Source organism: Pantherophis guttatus, chromosome 3, assembly GCF_059756535.1.
Source record: "Pantherophis guttatus breed Tessera chromosome 3, ASM5975653v1, whole genome shotgun sequence".
Lineage (NCBI taxonomy): Eukaryota > Metazoa > Chordata > Lepidosauria > Squamata > Colubridae > Pantherophis > Pantherophis guttatus.
In genome coordinates, this window is record NC_142065.1 from 179,406,368 (window position 1) to 179,430,054 (window position 23,687).

Consider the following 23,687-nt stretch of genomic DNA (forward strand, 5'->3'; position numbering starts at 1 on the left):
GTCAATTTTTCCCATTCAATTAGCTGGAATCAAATCATTTCAAACTGGAGTAAAAAAAATTCTTGAACAATAGCCTGATGTTTTCTGCCCATAACATAACTTAAAAGAAAACAACGTTATTAAATAGACTTCAAATCTGGCTCAGGAAGAAGAATAAGCTGAATGTTTTAAATAGTCCATTTATATATTAAGAAATATACAATTATTTGTTAATTGTACATTTGTTAATGACATTTAATTGTAAATATAATTATTTATATTATGAATATGAAATGACTAGAGTACTGTTATTACATCTTTATGTTATCATTGCCTCTATATTTGTTTTTCTCTTGCAGAAATTCTTTACATAAGATACTGTTTTCCTAAGTGTCATTTCTTTTACACTGTGAAGTATTATTTATTGCTACACTTTTGAGTCAGATTATTATCTAAATCGGTATACTCTCCTATAGAAAACTATAGAAAAACAATGCAAGTTAACTCTTAATCCTTCAGAGTGCTCTGAAGCTGAACTATAAAAATAACATGGAGAAAAACAAATTAGCATATCATATATTCAAAGTTTTATTATATTTGTTTGCATATTTTACTGCCTTCGAATTTTACAATCCATGCAGCCCATAAACTACAATTTATAAAGTGAACTTGCAGAAAGCTTGTGTCATATGCTGGTTTTTAGGGTGGCACCAGATTTTATTATATACTGCTTTTGCAAAACCAAAATCCAAATTTGTTATCTTGCTGAATCTAACAGAATATTGGAAATAATTCTAAATATTAAAACTTTCAGCACTTTACCTCAAGCATCATTGGTCCAAGTGCATCCTTGTCAATTACACTCTGACCTGTGGATGACACATCAGCTTTCTGCACTTCATCTTCATTGGCTGCTGCTGCTTTCTCTGCACATAAAAAAGAGAGGGAAAAACACATACTTTATAGTATATGGTATTGAGTGCAAGACAGCATAGTGTAGTGTAATATGTAAGAAGATTATATTTGATACTTATTATAGAAAATGGGTATCATCATGAACCCAGATGGAATCAATCACCATTTTAAAATTCATTCAGACAGAGCCAACTCTTGCCTGTAAGATAAGTGTTTGTCAAGTACAAATAATCATGAGCAAACTAGTTATTGTGAATGAAGAAAAGGGTTTTTTTCACAGTAGTCTCTTTTCAGTGGTACATATTTATTACAGGAATTCATTACAGTGAATGAATGAATACATGTTTTGTCTTTGATCTCCTATGAATAATCTTTTAGTGGATCTTTATCTGTAATTACTTACTGAATTCAAATAGTTTAGAGATGAGATATGTGATTTTTTATTATTGCTATGTTTTTATTAGTTCATTAATTATTACAATATACTGTGATTTATGTTTTTACTTTGGAATCTAGCTTGAGGTGTTTCCTCACAAAAGGGCCCCCCTAAATATTACAAATAATACATTCCTTGAGGAAAGTTTATATATATATATATACAATATGGAGTGTATCTTGAAGTCAGCCTTGTCTTCTGGTGACTGTATCAATTAATCCCCTCAGTTTTCTCGGCAACATTTTTGGAGGTGGTTTGTCAGAGCTACCTCCTAGGACTGAAAGGGCATGACTGGTCCAAAGTCATCAATTTGCTTTTTGTACCTAAAAGAGTAGAAGTTGAGCCATCTGTGTGCATGCGCCAGCCAAATGATTCTATAATTCAACTAGAATTTATTTAAACTCACTACTAATATTATTGGATCATCTAATTTTATTGGATTTTATTATTATCCAAATTATTGGATAAAAGCAAATTATTGCTATTAACAGCAAAAGCAAAATAGTGCTGCTAAAAATAAATGTGAGATCCACACATCATTTTAAGACTAACTGGCAAATCAAGATTTACTAATAATGTTTTACTTGCATCAACAATTTACACTTCCTACATCTGTGGAAAGCCAGAAATCCCACACTGATGATAATTACTGAACTAAATATAAAGCGTTTGGATAACAGTTAAGGCTATAAAATATAAAACATTAATCATGATAGAACAGCTATATCACACATGAAATATGATTTATAATATATTCCATTAAGTTTAGATAATTATGATGCTATCCTATTTACTTGTGAGTAGATTCATTGGTGTGAATAAAATGAGAAAGAAAGAAAAAGAGAGATTATTAGGTGGTGTATTTAAATCAAAGAGTTCAGAAGAAATACACAACACAATTTAATATGTATTAAATCTCAAAGTAAATGGAGCAATTTTTAAATATATACTTAATTTTTAATTTACATTCTATATTTTTAATTCAATCCAATTTTATTATTAAACTAACAAGACTATAAAAATAAAAAAAGAATTTTCTACAAGTTGCAAGAAAACAGAATAGCATATTTACATAATTGCAATATTTATTTGAACAAATTTCAACAATACTAAGCATCCATGGAATCTAAAAATCCCTTTATTCTATTTCATAAATACATTTTACAGTAGGGATTGGGAGCGAAATGAGAATGATAGATTCATTTAAAAGATTAAAAGACAATCATTTAAAAGATTAAGTATTGACATGATGGCAGTTGAAGTATAGGGATTTATTTTTATTTACTAAACTTCAAATAATTCTAAATAAAAATCCACCATATTGTTCAACTAAAACAAAATGGAAAATCCCCCAAATCAAACATTTTCATCAATATTTGACTCTGACCAGATAACAAACAGGTCCAGTGTAATGAAATATTCAAACATTATTCATATTCTTTGTTCACTATTAAGATTATTTTTCACTGCATTAGTCACTGCATTAAAATCTTGAATTTTGAATATAAAAAGCATGTAATAATCATGTCTTAGCATTTCAATCAGCAGGGAAATGTCTATTATTTTCACAAGATTTCAGCTTTTCAGAAGAGTTTATAAAATTATTAGCTGCCGTTCCAATTTCCAGTCTCAGCAGGAACGCTACGCCTCCCTAACAATGTTTACCTTTTATTTAAAAAACAATATATCTTCTTGTTACATTTTACAACATACCTTCATAGACCTGTACACAGCAACAGGCACCCTTATTGATAAAAACCCAAAATATTGCAAAGATACAATTGCAGAATGACTTTAGAAGGTAAAACAAGGGAGAGAATTATGCATCTGTACTGAACTAAAATTAGAAAAGCTGCCATATGGCACTGTGAAGCCAGCAGCACATTCTTATTCATTAGGAAGCATTCTGCCAACATTAAAACACAAGGCCCTTTCCTGCAATCTCCAATTGTGTTTATCTTTTCAACATTAATGCACGATATATCATCAGCTTGCTGAAATCTCTTGCAGTGCATATTTTAAAAGCACAGCTGCACTATTTCCTGGTTTGTTTACTGAGATCAGCTTTAAGAGTAAAGATTTGCTTCACTCCCTTCTTTATGCACAGTCCTTCCTGTCAGCAAATGGAAGTGTCTAAAAATCTGCTGAGTGATGATTATACCAGCCAATCCTAAACTATGAATGATACTACATTTCTAATTCTTTCCTTTTTTTTTTTGTACTGATCTAATGGCTGAGAATAGAAAGCAGTCTTGCTTTCACTTTTATCCCTAGTGATGCAAATGTAAACTAGTTTAGGTGCAAGGGGATAAATGGATTAATCCAAGAGATATCCAATAGTTGAAAGCTAGCTGGCTCATTCTTTGCAAGTCAGTGACTCTTTTCCAGTAGAATTTGCATTTGCAGGATGTGTTACATGAGGTTGTGATAAATAGGTTGACTTGTCTTTCTTTGAGAAATCATAAAACAATTCTTATATTAGAAGCATGATAGCAAATATTTAGAAACACAATATCTGATAAGAAATTAGAAAATAATATTTAAAATACATCTACTTGTTAGTTCTTATAAACATAAACCTTATAGACTGGTAGAAGTCTATTAGTCAAATTACTGAAAGTGGTGGAAGTTCAGGTCTCTTTTGCTTCAATTTTGCAGGAAGAATTGTTCATGCTTTTATAAACAACAAAGTTAGTAACAATTTAAGAATAAATTCAACAAACATACAGTATGTGGCAGAACCAACTATAATTAAAAAATGGAACACATTGAACAGAATACATTGCACTTTCTGTTATTCAGTAAACAATCTCATAGATACTGCCTTCAAGTATTTCAATTGCCTATACAACAGAGAATCCCTGGGACTGTTATTATGAACATATTTGTTGCTAAAAATTACTACACACTGACCAAATCCTCAAAAATCAAGGAGTCAATTGCATCCTTATTCAATTTTCAGCCTTATTCATTTTTCCCTTATTGTTTAACTTCAATCTGTTGCCTTTTAGGAGAACAGACAATTTCTGCTTCTGTAGACATCAGTAAAAGCCATTTCCAGAAATCATTAGTGGCATATATCTTAGATCCTGTAACTTCTGGTTCTTAAGATGCATACCTGCTATTCTTCTTACTCTAGATTGGTGTTACATAGCTAATCTTAAAGATAAAAGGGAGCAAAATATTTACATATATTGTGCACTTTCTAATCTGACAGTTCTATTAATCAATGTGCAAATGTATGTACAACTCATGTGCAGATAGTTTATTTTATGTAGTATAATACTTGTGAAAAAAGTCACGTTCTGAAAGTTATTCTGTTACTGGTATTAATGCTGGATGATTACCTAATTCAACTTTAATCTATATACGTTGAGTATGGGACACCCCAGTAGACATCTCTGGGCATAGGTTATCAGGTAATTAAGTTATCTTACTCAACATCTGGAAGTTTAGTGTATTGTTAAAGTTGGAGCTAGAAAAATAATATGAGGTTCTGTTAGAATTATCATGATCTCACTTGATCATTGTAAAATGGAGTAGGCTTTGTAGACAAGACAGTTATGTCATTGAACGAACTGAGCATGCTTACTGTGTAATGAGATCACTCTTTATGAGAACCCATGGGCTAAAATTATATTATACAATATGAAAAAAGTCTTCCTAACAATTAGTTGACAATTATTATTAACTATAGCTATACTTATTTTATGCAGTATAAAGTAGTTTCAACACATTGTTCTGAACACTGCAAAAAAAAAAGATTATTTGTTGTGATCTCTAATGAAGACTCAATTTGCAAATCTGTTTTGCCTATTGTAGATAATTTTTACAAGCCAAATAAGAAAATAGTTGTGTTAGGTTTAGACAGGTATCAGAAACTCTCTATCTATTCACAGGTATACAAATTTGCTCATTCATTCATGATCTGAAGTCAAGGTGGAAGACTCATGCAATTACACATACTGTAGTTATGGGACAATAAATGAGGAGATCATTCTGAGAAAAGATATTACAAAAACCTGTCAGAAATCCAAGCATCATATTACTCACCTCCCATAGATTTATTGTAATTTTTCCTTTTGGTTGCATTTTAGTTCATAAAGAAGTGAATAATGGAAATGGGAAAAGCAGATTATCTTTTAGATCTACTATGCCAAATATGCACTGCATTTCTTGTTAATAATACTGAATAAAACAATAATTATATTTACTCTCTCTATATTTCTCACTTACTGCAGAACTCAAGTAAGAAATATTTTTCAACAAGTCACAGAAATGATAGAAATTATTAGTTACTATACTAGCAAAAATGCCATTAAACATTTTTTAAAAATATTTTTAAAATATTTTTTTAAATGCATGCACATTTATATGCATGCATTAAAGTTTTAGCATTATCTGTTAACTATATCACACATGACCTTAAATGCATTAAATTGTTAGGCAAGAAAACAACAGATCTCAAAAAAGTGGTAATAAGATTACGTTTATCTTGAACCCTATACTTGCTTCCAACGAAGGTCAAAAAAGACAAAACACCGTTCAAGTAACTACAATAACAATCAGTCTCCTAGTTATACAATCTAGCTGTATTATCAAAATCACTTGCAATTTCACACTTAAAAATCTAACCGAACATCCAATAGGAACATTTTATTCTACTACTGCTAGAACAGAAACTGTGATTTTGCATTACCTAAATGATACCTACACTGCTTGCAAATTAAGCGGTTTACTATGAAATTAGAGGAGTTGAGGCCAAGAGGAGCCATTACTCCATAATGGCAGACAGATTATGGAACAGTTTTCCCCAGGAGGCTAAATTAGATTCAGCATTGTGGACCTTATGAAAAAAGTGAAATGGAGTTCTTCTGAAGATGATAAAGAGTTCTGATAATAGGAATCTTTGTATTGGATTAAATTACTAGCTTCAATTTTTGTATTATATTTTAATTCTTATATTATGAATGTTTATGTATTTTGTGCAAGTTACACTTCCTTTTCTCATAGCAATAGAAGTAGCACTTAGACTTTTATAATGGCCCATGGTGCTTTCTTCACTCTCTAAGATGTTTACAGTCAGCATGTTGCTCCCAACAATCTGGGTACTCATTTTACCAAACTCAGAAGGATGTAAGGCTGAGTCAACCTTGAGCCAGTCAGGATTGAACTCCTGGCTTTGGGCAGAAATAGCATGCTATTCTGCATTCTATCGAATGCGCCACAAGGGCTCATGATAGTGTTAAACTAGAATACAAATAAGCAAATTCATATATGTAGAATTAATTTCATCCTCAACTTCTTAAAGGGAATAACATTTCTTTCTGGACAAGTAGCTAGGCAGGATGTCCTTTATGCAAAGGCATATTACACTATACAAATATACAATATATAGTATATTAACAACTATGGACATGTCTGAATAAAATAGACAATTTGCTTCCCTAAGGTTGCATGTGGTTCCCCACTTTTTTGCAGCCTAAAGATACCCTTCCAACCCTACTGCTGACTTTTGATAAAATCAAATACATGGTTTTCTGCTATTTTAAAGAAGGAAACACTTAAAAACTATATAGCAGTAATGGCGAACCTTTTTGGCACCGAGTGCCCAAACTGGAACATGTGTGCACGCACGTGCATGTCCGTATGCCGGAGCGCCAGAAACCCGAAGACCAGCTGGCTGGTGCGTGCATGCCTGTTTTTTGGGCAAAACACCTGAAAAATGTCCTGAAAACGCCTGAAAAGCGCCCCGTTTTTTGGCCGGGTTTTTTTGGCCGTTTTCCGGTGCTCCGGCACCCACAAAGCCAGCACGCCAATAACCAGTAGAACAGCTGGCGACAGCAGCGTGCCCACAAAGAGGACTCTGTGTGCCACTTCTGGCACGTGTGCCATAGGTTCGCCATAACGGCTATATTTTATGCCCAGACATTTATTTGGCGACATTTTTTGACAGAACTTCCAGAAAGCACCTTGCACACCAGAATGTGAAACCTGGCCATACTACCAGTGTTGAATCACCATCTCACCTCCTGAACTCTTCCCTAAGTGCAGGTCATTAACTTGCTCTTCCCATCACAGGGTATTAAAACAGCCAATCCTGAACAGAGTCCCAGGTAATCAGAGTTTCAGCAATCAACTGGCAGACAACAAATGGGGATATGTTTCATGGACTATGGATATGTCTCTTCAAAGTCTGAAGTGATGTCTAATAACAAAGTCATATTACAGTAACGAAGGAGTCATTCTTCAGGCCAGAATAGGGCCCTACTATGTATGGCTCATTTTAAAAATCAGTTAAATTGATGGGCACTTCTGACAAAGCCAACTTAAATTTGTGGCCATACTTTTATGAACTTTGTCCCAAGGAAATTCTCTTGGCATATTTAAAAAACTTTGAATTAATTTTGACTGGCTTTTAATGAGTATTTTTATGGCTCATATGCAGATTCACTGATGTTGTTATTGTTGTAGTTCTAAATTTACTTTTATGTTGCCTGAATTATATTTTAATATATATTTTCAGTTTGCATTTTTGAATTTAAAATTACAGATAGTCCTTGATTCATCACCACACCTCAGCTCAAACTTTCTGTGCTAAGTGAGACATTTGTTAAGTGAATTTTGTCCCATTTTCCCACCACTCTTGCCACAGTTGTTAAGTGAGTCAATGCAATTGTGAAGTTAGTAACACAGTTGTTAAGTAAATCTGGTTCCCCATTGATTTTGCTTGTCAGGAGGTCACAAAAGGTGATCCTGCGACACTGCAACCGTCATATATATGAATCAGTTGCCAAGCATCCGAATTTTGATCATGTGACCATGGGGATGCTGCAACGATTGTAAGTGTAACAAATTGTCATAAGTCACTTTTTTCAGTTCTGCTGTAATGTAATGTAAAGAAGAGGAAATGGAAAATTCTTTCCATTTGGAAAAGAATATCCATTTTATATCCTAGAAACAGTGACTGTGAAAAATCAAAAATAGTTCCAGAGACACTTATTGCAGCTGTAACAGATAATGACTTTTTTAAATTAATCACTCTTCTTGTGGTTTTCATAATCACAGGGAGAGGCTGATTTTAAATATAAAATGAACCAAGTATAATAACCAATCTTTAATATAATGAACTGCTAATCTGCTAACTGCCACCAATGTCAGATTATACTGCATTCTTATTGAACTGGATCCAAACTAACAATATTTGAAGTATATTTAAAGTAATTAATGGATTTAATTCTGATTTATTTTAGAGAGTTCACTCTAAGTGCAGCTAACTGTAAATACAATTTACTATTTCAAGTACCTATTTAGTTAATATTTCAACATAAATAAATAAATCTGTCATCTACTGGAAGAATTATAGATCCCCTCTTAAATGAAGGATATACTTAAGCATCCCTGATACCATATGACATTTCTCTACACTAGTATTATACAATTTGACAATATGTTTCTTCAATACCAAAATAAATAAAATTATGGGGAAATACTATTGAAGAAGCAGTCATATCTCTATACAAATAGAGAATTTGAGAAGATATATTATGTACAAAGCATTCATCTTCTGAAATCCATTGTTAGTAATTTATACCACTGTGTTTTTCATTATGAATTTTTAGAATTACAAAATGTTTTATTTTCCAGGAATCCACCATGGGTTATTTACAAGTCTACTTTTTGTTTTCCCAGCAACATTGTAATTGGGCTAAGAAAATATGACTTAAACTCACCGAGTTTCTTTGATAAAGATCCACCTGAATTTTCTATTGCTTGTTTACTATGTTTACTTCTCAATTATATATAGTAGCCCTTAAGTTATAATACTAATTGGTACAAAAATTTCTGTTGCAAAGTGATGCAGCTATAAAGTGTGATGTCATGTGACCACATTTCTGAGTGACGGCAATCCCAGCATTCCCTGTTGCCATTGTTAACTGATACCCACCAACTGTTAGGTGAGGACCACCCTAATCCAAGACATTCCTGGCTTGGTCCCTGGCAGCTTAGAGCCTCAGTAAGGTAAGGGACTGCCTCCTCTTGAACTTCCCTCACCTATTTATCTCCCCGCTACCATCTCTGCATTTTTGGCCACCTTGCACTCCACTGCCTCTGTCAGCCTTGCTGCTCTGCATTTTCTTGGCCCCGCCAGGGTCTGCCACCTCCGGCTAATCTTCACTGTTTTTCCTCCTATAGATGGTTTGAAAAACAGCTGGCACAGCCTTTTTAGGCTTTAAAAGGCCTCAGAAGTCTACTAAAGCATCACAGGAAAGGTGCATGTTATTTGAAGGACAGAGTGAATGACTTTAGGAAAAGACTGTCACAGCCAACCCCTACGTCACATAGGACCAGGCTGGGCATGCCTCATAAGCAATGGGAGAAAGTGACCGAGCAGCTGGAGGTGACATGGTCAGTAAATACAGGGCAGTATGGCCAGTGAGCACAAGGCACAAAGTTTGGCAGGCTAATAAGAAGTGAGTGAAATGTAGGTTGGCAGGACTGGCAAAAGTTGGGTTGGCCGGGGCTTTGTGCTGTCCCACTGTGGTCTTGGGTCTTGGGGTGGCTCTCTTTCCCAATGATTTTGCTGGAGCAGAAGTAGACTTGGGGGTGGTGGTGGCTTGGGGCGGTGGCAGCTGGTTACACTTGTAATGGTATGTGGGTGTGACTTGGAAAGAGATGCTACTGAGACAAGGGACAGCAGGTACCAAAGTTGCATAAAGGACAGAGAACAAAAGTCAGAAAATAACCTCATAACATCTCAGGCTTACTATCAGACTTGTAAGAGTTTGTAAAGTAGAAATAGTTCATTTGGTTTATTCCAGTTTGGCCTACCTGGGAAGGCTAACAAGAGTGCTAAAGGCCTTGGGCCTCTACTGCAGCCCTAGCTATACCTCTGAAGAGAGCTGCTATGCAGGGCAGCCAAAAAGGCAGAGATGGTAGAAGATAGCTGGGTGGGGAGAACTGAAGTACCCTTGTAAATGCAAAAGGGCTGCCAAGTGTTCATGTGACTGCAGGGACATTGCAATGGCCATCAGCAGTTCAGGAACTGAAATTAAGTGTAATTCATTTAGTGCTGCTATTTGTTTAAATCAGGAGTGCCAAACTGAATTTCACTGAGGGCCACATCAGGGTTGTGTTTGACCTCAGAGGGCTGGGGCGGGCATGGTTAGGGTGGGCGTGGCCAGCTCAATGTCAGTCATGTCGGGGTCACCTGTAGCGGCCTGAACACTCTGCCAGGAAAACGGGTTCCCAAGCTCAGTTCCCAACCACATGCAACCCTCTGCCAGCGAAAACGGAGCTCGGGAATGCCACCCATGCCCCTTGCAAGCTCCATTTTTGGCTGCGATGGTCTCCTGCAAGCCTCTGCCAGCTGGCAGAGCCACCACAGGCCGGTCCTTTGCTGTTTCCCGCGGGCCAGATCTAAGCACCTCGTGGGCCAGATCTGGCTCCCGGGCCTTGAGTTTGACAAGGTTTGCTTTAAATTGTCAATGAATGAACGGTTGTAACTTGAGGACTCGCTGTAATTATGATGTTGTCATATATTTTCATGCTTGTTAAAATGCATTTATGCTGTTGGATTTAAATCAATAGCTACCACAGGCTGATTTAACCATGTGAAATCTAAACATGATGAATGAATTTGGATTTGCCCAATCCTGTTCAGCACTTTAACTACTACAGCACAGTGGCATACATCTCAGTTGTTAATTCCACTTTATTTTTAAACTGTTTACTAATAAATTTTCAAATCTTTCATTGAATATTCCTGTTCAGAATGAATACACCTATTACAATATGTACTAAGAGTTCATTTTCACTAAATTATTTCTACCATTTAACTTAATTTGAGGATTAATCCTATAGTTTTTCCATATCCTGGCAAATCTGGTTGCTACAGTGGTTTAGAATATTTGAGAGCAAGCAAAGTTTCAACAATGAATATGAGGCATCTCAGTATTCTGAAATTGAAAAACTTGCCTCCAGATGTTGCAGATGCTCCACACTGGAGGTTTTAAAGAAGAGACTGGCCAACCATTTGTTTGAAATGGTATAGCGTTTCCTGTCTGGGTAGGGGGTTGGGCTAGAAGACCTCCAAGGTCCCTTCCAACTCTGTTATTCTGTAAAATTCATATTTATAACTACTGAACAGTACTACTGAACTGTACTGAATTACATTTCAATTTTCACCAAAGAAATTTCATTTTTATACTGAAATATTTTTCATAAAAATTATATTATAAAGCCCTGAATGATTTCAGAAATTAGCTATAACATATTTTAAGAGGTCAATAAGGCATCTAGGACACAACACCACACTAATAACTTTTATTATCTTTTTGTGGCCTTGTGACTTGTGTTAGCTTTTTTTAACCACTAACAGCCAAGCAGCCCCCTCTTTCCTTTTCTTCTCTCTCTTTCACCCATACATACACATTGTCAAAATTACTGTTGCTCTGTATGTATTCTTTTTGTACTTTATGGATATTTTTGGATCATATCTAAGTTGTACATATCTATTTCTAATCCTTCTGGGAAACTCCTTTGAATGGAAAACAGATAATTCTGAAATAAATCTCATAGTTTCTGGTTAGAAGCATATTGAACAAAGGCTTTCAGGTCTACTGTAGCTCAAGAGATTTGACTATAAAAGATAATTTAAGTATATTAACATATTCATAATATGCTAATGAAACATATTAATTTTCTAAGTTCAAACTTATGAAATATTTCAAGATCTGGCCCCTCATTCTAAATGAAGCATATTTTGACAATAGTGATTTATAACAGGGTATTATGTCATATAGGGTCCATTGACTACTGATATATCAATACTCTGATAATTGTAGAATGCTGTAAGATGCTATAAAACATTTGTGTGGCAATGACATCATTATATCCTGATCTTCTAAGATTATTTTGAAGATTCAATCTGCTGATTACTTTTTATTCAGTTCAATTTCTATAGAATTCAACACTGGAATGAAAACATATTTCTACAAAATAATCATGAGATTAACTATTTCAAGTAGGAGATACTAAGGTAACCCAAGTTTTGATTTAAAAAAACCACACACACACACACACACACACACACACACACACACACACACACACAGTAAAGTATTTAAATCCATTTCCCTACCTTGTTCTTTTATTTGACGAATCTGTTTCACAGTTTCTTTCAAGATTGCACATTTGTCAGGTTTGAAGTTAAAGTTGTCAATATCATTAAAATTAGCAAAAATCAGCTCTGCAAGCTCTTCTATATACTTATTCTCTTGTTCACGATTACGTTTTTCAGTGCTTCTTTTAGGACTGGAAGAAATTTTTAAAGTTAAACCCAAAAATTTACAAGTCATTAAAGAGTCTTTGATTAAAGAGTAGTTTTAATCAAAGTAGCAAAATACAGGAAAAATTAATCCACTAATAAATGAATATCTTGTAAAGATATTCCTTTTTTTAAAAAAAGAAGAAGTACTATTTTGCAAAAACTTAGATGCAAAACTGTTTGCTTATTGCAGAACACAGTACTCCAGGTGTGGAATACAACAAAAGTACAGTAAGGCACTTCAGAGTTTTAACTGTTTCCTTCTCCAATCCTCACTAGTCTTCCCCAAAGTGGTCAGCATGCCTTATCAGCAGCAGGAAAAAGATGCAGAAGTTCAGCTGAGGCTGGGGGATTGTCAACAGAACACATGGTGACCAAAAGGACAGAGACGCGGAGAGTTAGGTGGGTGGAGAGAGTTAAAGTTGAGGTGAACACAGCAGGGCAGAAATGTGAGGTCTTGGCCTAACAAACAATGCTGCCCTTGCCTAACAATTACAATCGGGACTACTGGAATTGCTATTGCTAACTGTGCAATCATGTGATGCTTCACTTAATGACTGCATCATTTACTGATGTAAATTAGGGTAATTAAGCAAGGACTAACTGTAATCCTCTTCTGGATTCTAATTAATTAGCCAGCAAATTTAATTTATTGATATTACCAGCACAAAAGGATAATTTCTCAAATTCTTAAACTATTTTTTTATCACAACCTCATAATTGTCTATTTTAATGCCCAAGTTTATATTTACAACTAATGATGAAGATACAGCATGTATATAAATGGACAATGTAAGTGTCCATATACTTTATTTCTAGCCTGCAACATATAGGCAATTTCTTGATACATAAGAAAGTGCTTCTGCCAACTAATACTGTAGCTTGAGCTCTATAGGTTATATAAATTCTGCCTTCCAGAAGCTGCCAGCCAATCACATGATCAGGACAGAGAATTCCTACTGTTGAAACCTACTTGTAAGAAGCCCAGGCTACAGTGATTGCTATATAAGTAGTGATATAGGACCAGGAGTGGCAAATGTTAGGGTGGAGTCAAAAAAGGAATCAGACTAGAGTCTCTATGTAGCCACAAAAAGACTAATCCAATCCTTCTTGAATTCAGCTGATCCTTAGCTATTGCAAAAATAGTGCTGTTAGTTGAATAGATTCCTGTGACTAGGCACAAGTTGTAATAAATAAGTTTAACTGGAACTTCATGTGTGGTCCTGGTTTTTTGAATCTGACAAAATCTCATTTGTCCTGTGCTTGACCTGTGTTCTTTTTTTCTCCCACCCAACCTCCACTGCAGAGCAGAAACATTGGAGAGAAAGGGATTGAAAGAGAACAAGTTGTTTACTTTTCTACCATTAAAAGCAAGGAGCATACAATCAACCCTTGGCACGCCCTGCAAATAGCTTACAGTATTTCTTGAAATCTCTTTCTTCAATGTCTCTGATCTGCTTGCAGGGTAGGTAGAAAAAAAATTAACTGAATTGCTTTCAATGTATATTAAGACACTAAGCTGAAACTCCATCTTTCCAAACAGTGGGGGAATGGTTAGGAGGCAAACAAAACTGAAGGTGTGAAACTGAATAGTTTTGTCTCTTTTCAACTGGAAAATACTGTACAGACTACCCGCAGAGTCTTCTGAAACAGATCTCCTGCATACATTTGCTATTTGCTTTATAAGATGTTGCTCACTGTTCAAGACACTGAAGATTTAATTTATTGAAGATCTGTTCCTTTAAAAATATTCACTCAACCTTATACTTTGCATAGGTAGACAAAGTATTATGATCTGGATCTATACAGCAATTGTTATATATCAAGGCAATAATGCTTTGGTAACATGAAAATGCAGACTTAACTTCACACTATACAAAACATTCATATCCAAACTAACCTTGGTCCAAGTTGATCAGGACATTCCTTGCGTTTTCGCAACTCTGCCCGAGCTGGGTCAGAGGAATTTTCACCAATTCCACTCATCTTAAACACATATCAGCAACTGAAAGACACAGAAAAGTCAGTAGAAAAACACACCATTTTTCTAATTCATATTATTTTTTCAAGCAAGCAGGACATGAAGACATACCTGGCACATACACTTATGTGCATGTTTAAGACTAACCAAATAAGCATTCAAAGAATGAGACAGTTTTTAAAACCAATTAATAAGTTTTAAATATGTGAAACCTAAAGTTAAAATTATATTTTCAGTGCCAATTGCTAACTTTCAAGTTCCTAACCCACAACAGCACTATTGAAACTTGATAATTGTTATGATTGTCAATGACCAAATCCCAGGTCAATATTCAACTTAAAACATTTCACTATAAAATTTTGTTAAAATTTGGTATCATTTATAACTATTTTAGATCATCTTGTGTTTTCATTTTCACAGTTCTAAATAATCTCTCCACAAAATTGTTATTTTTATAAACTTTTGTATCAGAGGAAAATACCAGGGACATAATTGAGATTTATTCCCAGGGAAATGGGAATACGTATTGTGTATGCCACCATTTACAACAGCTTTTGTTTAAGCTGTTTATGTTTCTGTTGATTCTAAGACTTCATGAAGTATTCAAGTAACACATTACAATTACTCTCCACAGGATGCATTGGCTAAACTTGGTATTTGCTATTTATTCAATGAAAGAAGTCAGCAGAGTGTAATAGTTATATTAAAATGGTTTAATATAAAATGTAATGGCCTACAGAGCAGCACTAAAATATACAGTATAAGACATTCAAAAATATTGTAAAGAATTTAAAAGGCACATAAGAAAAAATATGATTTTGCCAAGTATCTTAGTAGCGCTAATGTTCTTTTCTGATACAAGGGTAAGCTTTTAATGTTTTTAAAAAGTCCATTTTCCTCCGACTGTTAAAATAGGAAATATAAGACCCTTTTTCATGAACATTAAACAAAATATTATCTGGGTAAGCTCTTAGGATGTAATTACAGTTATTGAGAACAATCTAGTTTCCACCAGATGTTGGGTGAAAGAACATAGCTTGTTTCCAATCTCTCCTTGTTATCAGTAACTAAACAAAAGTTTCTGCTTTCATTGTGACAGCATACATTTATCCACATCCTCTATACATCTAGCATGAGAACGGCTTGAAATTGAGCATGTAATATAAGCAATATAATCCTGTTGATAATCTCACTTTATTAAAATACAGAAATTTAAAAGTAAAAATGAAAAAAAAAAAAGAATTGCAAAATAAAATAAAAAAAAAATGCAACAAAAACCCCAGAATGAATTAATGGTTCATATTCAGTTTTCTGGTATCTCGTTTTTAAAAAATTCAAATTTTAGAAAATGTAATTAGGTAAATACACTCTTATAGTTTTAAACCTCAAACTTAATTGATGAATGTCACACTACAGATATGTTGTTAACAAATTCTTAGGCCTTACCATTAGGAAAAGTAAAGTGACATTATATTTAATCCAAATGTAATATTTTGGGTTACTAGAAAAAGGTGGGATTTTATGAATAGATATAATTCAGTAAATATCACACTATAAACTTCTTATATTACATTCGTAACTGTTGAAAGATAACATAGTAGGTTCAGTTGTGATTTTACATAGTATACTTTTTATTTCCAAACTTAATAGCTGTCATGAAGTTAACTGTAATTGCTGGTGACTAAATTAGTTTCATAGTTTGAAAAAGCTTCCTGTTTTATCAGATATATATATAGGCCGGGCTTCATTTTGTTAAAACCTGACACAAATGCTATATCCACACATCAAAGGAATTTATAAAAAGGAATGAACAAAAGAAACAACCACCACATGGTAGTTCATAAATTCAATAGCTTAGCTTTGAGATTTAGATTATTTATATGTTAATATAGCATTAGTTGAGAATACTTCTGTATCAGAGTGATACAACATTTATCAGTATTTATCTTAACTTCAATAAATTACTCCAAGTATTTAATGGAATAAATTAGGAGGTTTGCAATGTTAAGTGGTTATGAAAAACTAAATGTTATTATTCAAGGAAGAGAGGAGACTGAAGTCAGATTTTATACTCTGCCTAGCTTTTTTCAAAAGTGAAAAAATCACTAGGTACTACTCTATTTAAAATGACTATAATTACAAGGTTTTCTAAGTTTCTATATTAATAGAAAATTGAAATATGGTAACTTTTTTCAATATAATTCTTACACCTGAAAACATAGGATCCCTTAATGTTCATGTTTTGCACTGCTCCAGATTAATTCTAACTGCACTTCCTCATCACATCAGCTTGTTTCAAGAGCTGAATCATCATTTTTTTCCCATTTTAGACTGCATTATCTGATAACCTACCACTCTTTAAAAGTATTTTTGTATTGCTTTCGTCTTTTGTTTCAATGTATAGCCCAAATTCAAGACACAAGCAAGCCATTGTTCAGCATCCATTGCAGCCTAACTATAGTAGAGAAGATCTAGAAGAATTCATGAAGTAACTGATCTTTACCCTTCCAGTTAGTTCCACAATTGAATGAAAAGCTGCTATGCTTAATTTCCTTGTGTGTGTGTGTGTGTGTGTGTGTGTGTGTGTGTGTGATATCCAATCTCTCATCACCTATGCTCAGTGTTACTTTCCTCCTCTAATATAAACCTATAATAATTAGAGCAGTTGTGAATAACACTGGGTTGCAAAAATATTGTCATATTATGCTTCCAGTAGTAGTTAAAAGGCCTTTATTCCAGGGTATCTCTTTCCCGTAATGACTGCTCTTACCCTTTTTGGGTTTTTTCCAAATAACCAGATAAATGGAGAAGTACCGTACATATTATGCATATTGAAAGTCAGAATAGGTGGAAATACTAGCAGTGGGGGCTTTGAGGAAGGGTTGAATGGGGGAAAAAGATTTTTGTTAATCTAAACCATGGGTAGGAAATGGTTCAAATGATTCAAATTGTACATTTAAAACCTGTTTGTCAGCTGGTAGGAAAATTGAATGGTTCACAGTGCTCCCGGCTTCGTTTCAATGCTCTGGACCTGGCGAAATGAAAATGTTCAAGGTGCTAGTGTCAAGGACTGGTGTGGGAATTTGGGATGGAAACAGAGTTAAAATTCTGAAGTGCCCCTACTGGGATTCCATTGTAATCCAATCCATTGTAATTGTGTTCTGCAATTAGCAATTTTATTCTTCTTCCTACTTCTTTATTATATTATTTATAATATATTTATTATTTTATATTTTTATAAATATATTTTATTTATAAATTTTTATTATTTATAATTTATAAATTATTTTATTAATAAATTTATTTATTTATTTTTATTTAAAATATACTTTATTATATTATTTATTTTTTAAGTATTCTTCTCTTTTAATTATTCTTCCCTTCGGTTTTCAGATGTACAGTTGCTGAATCAAATTAACATGTCTTAACAGTTTCCCTTGTAAATACGCACAAAATCTATTTTTATTTCAGAATATTAAAGAATTAATTTATGTTGGTTATTCCCCAATCTAATGACAAAAATAGGTACAATTAGTGAGTTAATCTATTGATTTTAAAGGCACACCTAACTAGGACAATCAATCACATGTCTTCCTCTCTTTCAATAGTTGGCCTGGTTAAAAAGTTAGATTGGAAAACTGTTTCTATAAAGAAATAGCCTTGGGGAATGGTTGTTTTGGAACACAATTTACACAGTGCAAATTAAAGGAGAAACAATGTATTCTACAGACATCATTCTGACCACAATTATGTTGTATTGAATACTTTAACATAGCATAACAGATTAGATGATTCAGCTGTAAAATTCTTTCACAGTTCTGACTTTGAGCACACTTTTGTAAAAATAAACAACAAAAATGAAATTTCCTAACAAGAAGCTATTTCCAAGAACTATACTGAGTGCACTTGTAAATCAGTTACAACTCTAAAGACAGAACTTGATAAGACAGAGAAGCGTCTTCCTTCTCCTTCCTTTTTTAATATTAAATAAATAAAAGCGAAACACATTCAACATTTCTTTATTGCAATGAACTAGATAGGGTGGAGAAATTCTCAACTCATCATCTTCCATTCCTGGTATAGAGAATGGAGCTGCCTCATCAACACATTTCTGTTTCATTATATAAGTTGTGCCCTATTTCCTATTTTTCTACATTGTGTGGAGAAGTTCAACATCACTTTTATAAGTTCGATATTTCTTAAAAATCATAAAACAAAAGTAAAGGCAAAATGAAACATTTCATTATGATTAAATGAACAGCTTTTTGAAACTAAGAAATATTCAACTATTAAAATGCTTCATTTGCATTTGAATTGTGCCATTCATAACATCATAATATATTTTAGTAAAAAGCATAAGCATATAAGATGGTCTATATAATTTAATAATATGATTCTGCTATCATAATATGCCAGAGTTAATACATTTCTCTTTATATCCTTGGATGATTGCTGACTATTTTACAAATAACTTCCTAAAAATATTGTTTTGCTTATTACTATTCATAGAAAAAAAACTTCACTGTTAATAGCTTATGTCTCTAATTACAGACTGACTTGTGTTTCTGATTTAAATTTTTCTAACTAAATATTAGTGAAGCCAGTTTAGTGTAGTGATTAAGATATCAGGCTAGGAACCAGGAGACTGTTGAGTTCTAATCCTACCAGGCGCAAAATCAGCTGGGTGACCTTGGTCTAAGTCACTTTGCCAAACATGGAAGGAGGCAATGCTAAACCACTTCTGGAAAATTTTGTTAAGAAAACTGTGTGGACCTTGGACCAGTCCAAAACCAGACACAACTGAACAGAAGAAAAAAAAAACACCCTAAAATATAACTGGAAGATTTTATGCAATTAAATGTCTGAGTTCACATTGAAACAATTGAGTGGTAAATATAAAATATATTATATAAGCAAACCTACAATTAAAATATGCTATATTTTAACTGAGTCTTATTATACTTATTGCATACAAAAATTTCAAAGCTTAAGTATGGATAATTATAATATAGATTTCAGATAAGTGGCTATGGAATGCATTGGTTTTACAAGTGTGCAAAATTTGCCTATGCCTGACATAGGGTTAAATTAAATGCTATTCTTACTTAAGCTATCTCAGTGGGAGTTTATCATTTTGTTAATGAACTGTCAATGGAACTGTAAATCTGGAAACTTCAGATAGTTCAGACTACACTTTATGCTGAGAAGTGGGTTTAGAAAATGTGACCTGGGTTTTCTAAACTGGAGCTTTATCATTTTTCTTACCTTAGTCTGCTTTTTGATCAGTTTAAACACTTCAGGTCAGGACCTGGTACCAAGTGATCACCTGACTCCATGTGCACAAATCTAGAGCTTACAATATCTTTTTTTAGACCTTTCCCAGTACTGTATGGTTTATAGCTGAAGTATAATGGATCGCGAATACAACTCTTCACTAGTAGTGGATACACCTTAAAAAGGCTCATCAGACATGTTAGCCATTTTTAAAGCAATACAGGTATTTCTCGAGTTACAACCACAATTGAACACAAAATTTCTGTTGTTAAGTGAATTATGCCCCATTTTACAAGGGCCATTTCTTTCCACAGTTGTTAAGTGAATCACTGCAGTTCGTAAGTTAGTAACACAGTTGTTAAGTGGCTTCCCCATTGACTTTGCTTGACAGAAGTCAATGTCAGAAGATTGACAATAGCAATAACAATAGCACTTAAGACTTATATACTGCTTTACAGTGCTTTTCAGCCCTCTCTAAGGGGTTTACAGAGTCAGCATATTGCACCCAACAATTTGGGTCCTCATTTTACCCACCTCGGAAGGATGGAAGGCTGAGTCAACCTTGAGTCTGGTGAGATTTGAACTGCCAAATTGCAGGCAGCTGACAGTCAGCAGAAGTAGCCTGCAGTACTGCATTCTAACCACTGTGCCACCATGGCTCATATGCTTGTCAGAAGTTTGCAAAAGGTGATAATTATGAATCAGTTGGCAAGCATCTGAATTTTGATCATATGATCATGGGGATGCTGCAAAGGTTGTAACCGTAAAAAATGGTTAAGTCACATTTTTCAGTGCTGTTGTAACTTTGAAGGGTCACTAAATGAACTTTTGTAAGTCGAGGACTACCTGTACAAATAAAATTCTTTCTTTTTTTCTGTCTCCTATGTATGTATCAAAACAGAGCCATGGGAAATATAATAGAAAGACGAAAGCAGACTAAATTTTTTGCAATACAAAAAATTATCATCATCATTGTCTAATAATGTTTATTACACCCAAGAAATCTGAATAGATCTTTCATATGGGAAATAGTGTTTTATCTATGACTCATCCTTCCAGGTCACTTTTGACTACCACGTTAGTGGAAGCTTGACAGTGGACTGAACATTCCTTTCAATTGTTATTGATTTGTTTCAATATACTATAGCCTCTATGTTTTTTTCATATTAACAACATTAAAGCAATATATTACAAAAATGAATAACCTTACACTATCACACTGAAAGCCAATATTGTTCATTTCTTTAAAGCAGAGATGCCAAAAGGAAGATAATATAATAAACACATTAGCTATAAATGTACAAAAGGAACTTTTTATCATAGGTGCAGAGTTAATATTCATGATAAGACTAATGGTCATGATAAGCATCTATCTGCACTTTTTTATATTTAAAATCATTTCAAATATGGATAATTTCAGTTCTGATATATTTACCTACCAGTTTTCTGCTGAAAGCTACATATGCATTCAACAACAACAAAAAATTTCTAGCCTTACATCAATACTGTAGTACAAAATGGTTTCTAATTTCTGTGTTCATATATGCTAAGGTTCCTAATATAGCTATTCACTGAGCTGTTTACATATTAAAGTACGTCAGCCACCTCTAATAAGCCCCTCTAATAAGCTCCAAAATAGCAAGTGAAGGTTGTAACACTAAAACAGAAAATTGCTTTCCTTAAGCAATGTGCAGGAATCCGATTCTGATTAAATCATTCAGCAACTGATATTAAGATGCTTCTTGACTGAATCATAACAATTATAGCAACAAGCTTAAATGCTATTAAAACAGAGGAAAATGAAGGTAATAGGGGCATTGGGGGTAACAAATCACTCATTTAATTAAGATCCTCATTATTCAAAATTATAATAAAGCTACAGCCAAATTATGGAACATCTTCTGCTAAAAAGCAAAGGGTTATTGTATACTGTTCACACTGTAATATTTATTTACTAATATTTATATGCCTCTCAGCTCCAAAGCCTATGGATAGCTAACATTTCAAAAAATAAAACCCACAAATATCAACATTAACATTAATATAAAAGATACACACAGAAAGATAATTCTCTTCTCTTCCCTATGAATGGTGTGAATGCTCTTCCATTTTAGGTCGGGTCCTTTATCAGAAGGAGACTGAGGATTCTGGGCAGTATCTTTGGTGTGACTAGCTCCCATTAGGCTGAGCATTTTTTAATACATAGATCCATATCCATATATATAATGTAGGAGATGATCAGGCTGAGCCCAAGGGAGAAGTCAAGTGTGTCATCAGTTTGGAGTCCCTTCATGACACAAGACATCTAAATCCAACAGTCCCTCAATTCCAATGACTCTTATCAACCACTAATTTGCTTTGTCCTATGGTTCATAATTCAGATTATTTTTTACAGCAAGCATGGAATAAACTTGTACTCAGTTTCGATCTAATTGGACTCCTGATTTCTTGCACCCAATTCACACATACATATGTGGTCTTTTTTAAAAAAAAGACACTTGTAGTTCTCCAAAAATGTAGGCATGTACACATTTGTATGCTGTATTGCCTATCAATGATTTAAGATTTCTATAACAGAATTGAAGAATACAGTAAGGATTTTATATGTTTGTAACTGATGTGTCCACAACATAGTATGAAACTGAACACAGATGCAATGTGTTAGAATATTACAAATATTTTTTTAATGAAGATCAATTTTAAATAACATTCAACTGAAATAATATCACAGTATAGATTGTAGAAGCCAAGCAGTTCATCTTGAATTTAAAATTTCCTACCTCCATATGCCACTTGACTACATGCGTAGCAAAACAAGAGCCATAAGACAGGTAAATTATATACTAGAAAGACAAAACCATACTGCTATATAAGTAGCAAATTATTATTTCGCTAAAATAACTCTTTAGAAAGACAATAATGAAGAAAAATTGATCATTTTAATTTACAACAATTATAGATCATTAAAAAAATCTTACATCATTTTGAGTTTTACAAACACAGTACATTCATTCTGGCCTGCTAATTATAAGTTCAATACACTTGACCAAATAAGAAATAACACCATACTGATTAAACTGTGCATATTTCTATTAACTTGGATGAACTACAACTATAGATTGCTGTTTTTAACATCCTAGCATCCAGGTATTTTAAATATACCACATAAAGAAGTTTCATTTTCAACAGATTCCTCCATGTTGCCTAAGATAACACAGGATTTTTCTCTTAGGTGAAATATTAATTGGGCAATAGAGTGACCTACATCCTCCTTCATATATAAATTTGTTCATGATGGGAATCTTTTGGTAACACCTACCAGCTACTAAATTGTCATTGAAAGAGCATTACTTATACAATACAGTTTAAACTGTATTTTAATTGAAACCGAATAATTTGGGTTCATTATTTATTAATGTAATAAATCCCTAACACTTTAATATAAGCAGCCTTCACTTACTAACTGCAATTGGGACTGAAAACTTTATCACGTTTGTAAATTGACACATCATTAGTGCATCTGACTTATGACATCAGTTCCTGCTGCAATAGTTAAGCAAACTGTCATCTACATGATTCACACTTGTTAAATGTGAATCATGTGACTGCAAATTGTGACTTTCCTTCTAGCTTCCCATTGACTTTGTTTGTTAGAAGCTCACTGTGAATGTTGCAAATTGTGATCACTCTTGACAGAGGACAATAGGAAACCACTTATGTACTGTTATGTACTGTCAAGAAAGCATCTACATATTCTCAGTCAATGGGAGTAA

The 23,687-nt window shown here is 33.7% G+C and overlaps 1 protein-coding gene across 9 annotated transcripts in view; it reads right to left on the reverse strand.

The window, feature by feature from the left end:
* Positions 1-23,687, reverse strand: part of NCOA2 (nuclear receptor coactivator 2) — a 133,308-nt gene that overhangs the window by 45,944 nt on the left and 63,677 nt on the right. For all 9 annotated transcript variants that reach the window (XM_034429952.3, XM_034429951.3, XM_034429950.3 and 6 more), the window contains exons 3-5: positions 14,560-14,664; positions 12,474-12,646; positions 802-905 (exon numbers count right to left, since the gene is read on the reverse strand). In XM_034429952.3, the coding sequence (XP_034285843.1) occupies positions 802-905; positions 12,474-12,646; positions 14,560-14,645 (363 nt within the window). In that variant the 5' untranslated portion in view covers positions 14,646-14,664. The remainder of the gene's footprint in view (positions 1-801; positions 906-12,473; positions 12,647-14,559; positions 14,665-23,687) is intronic.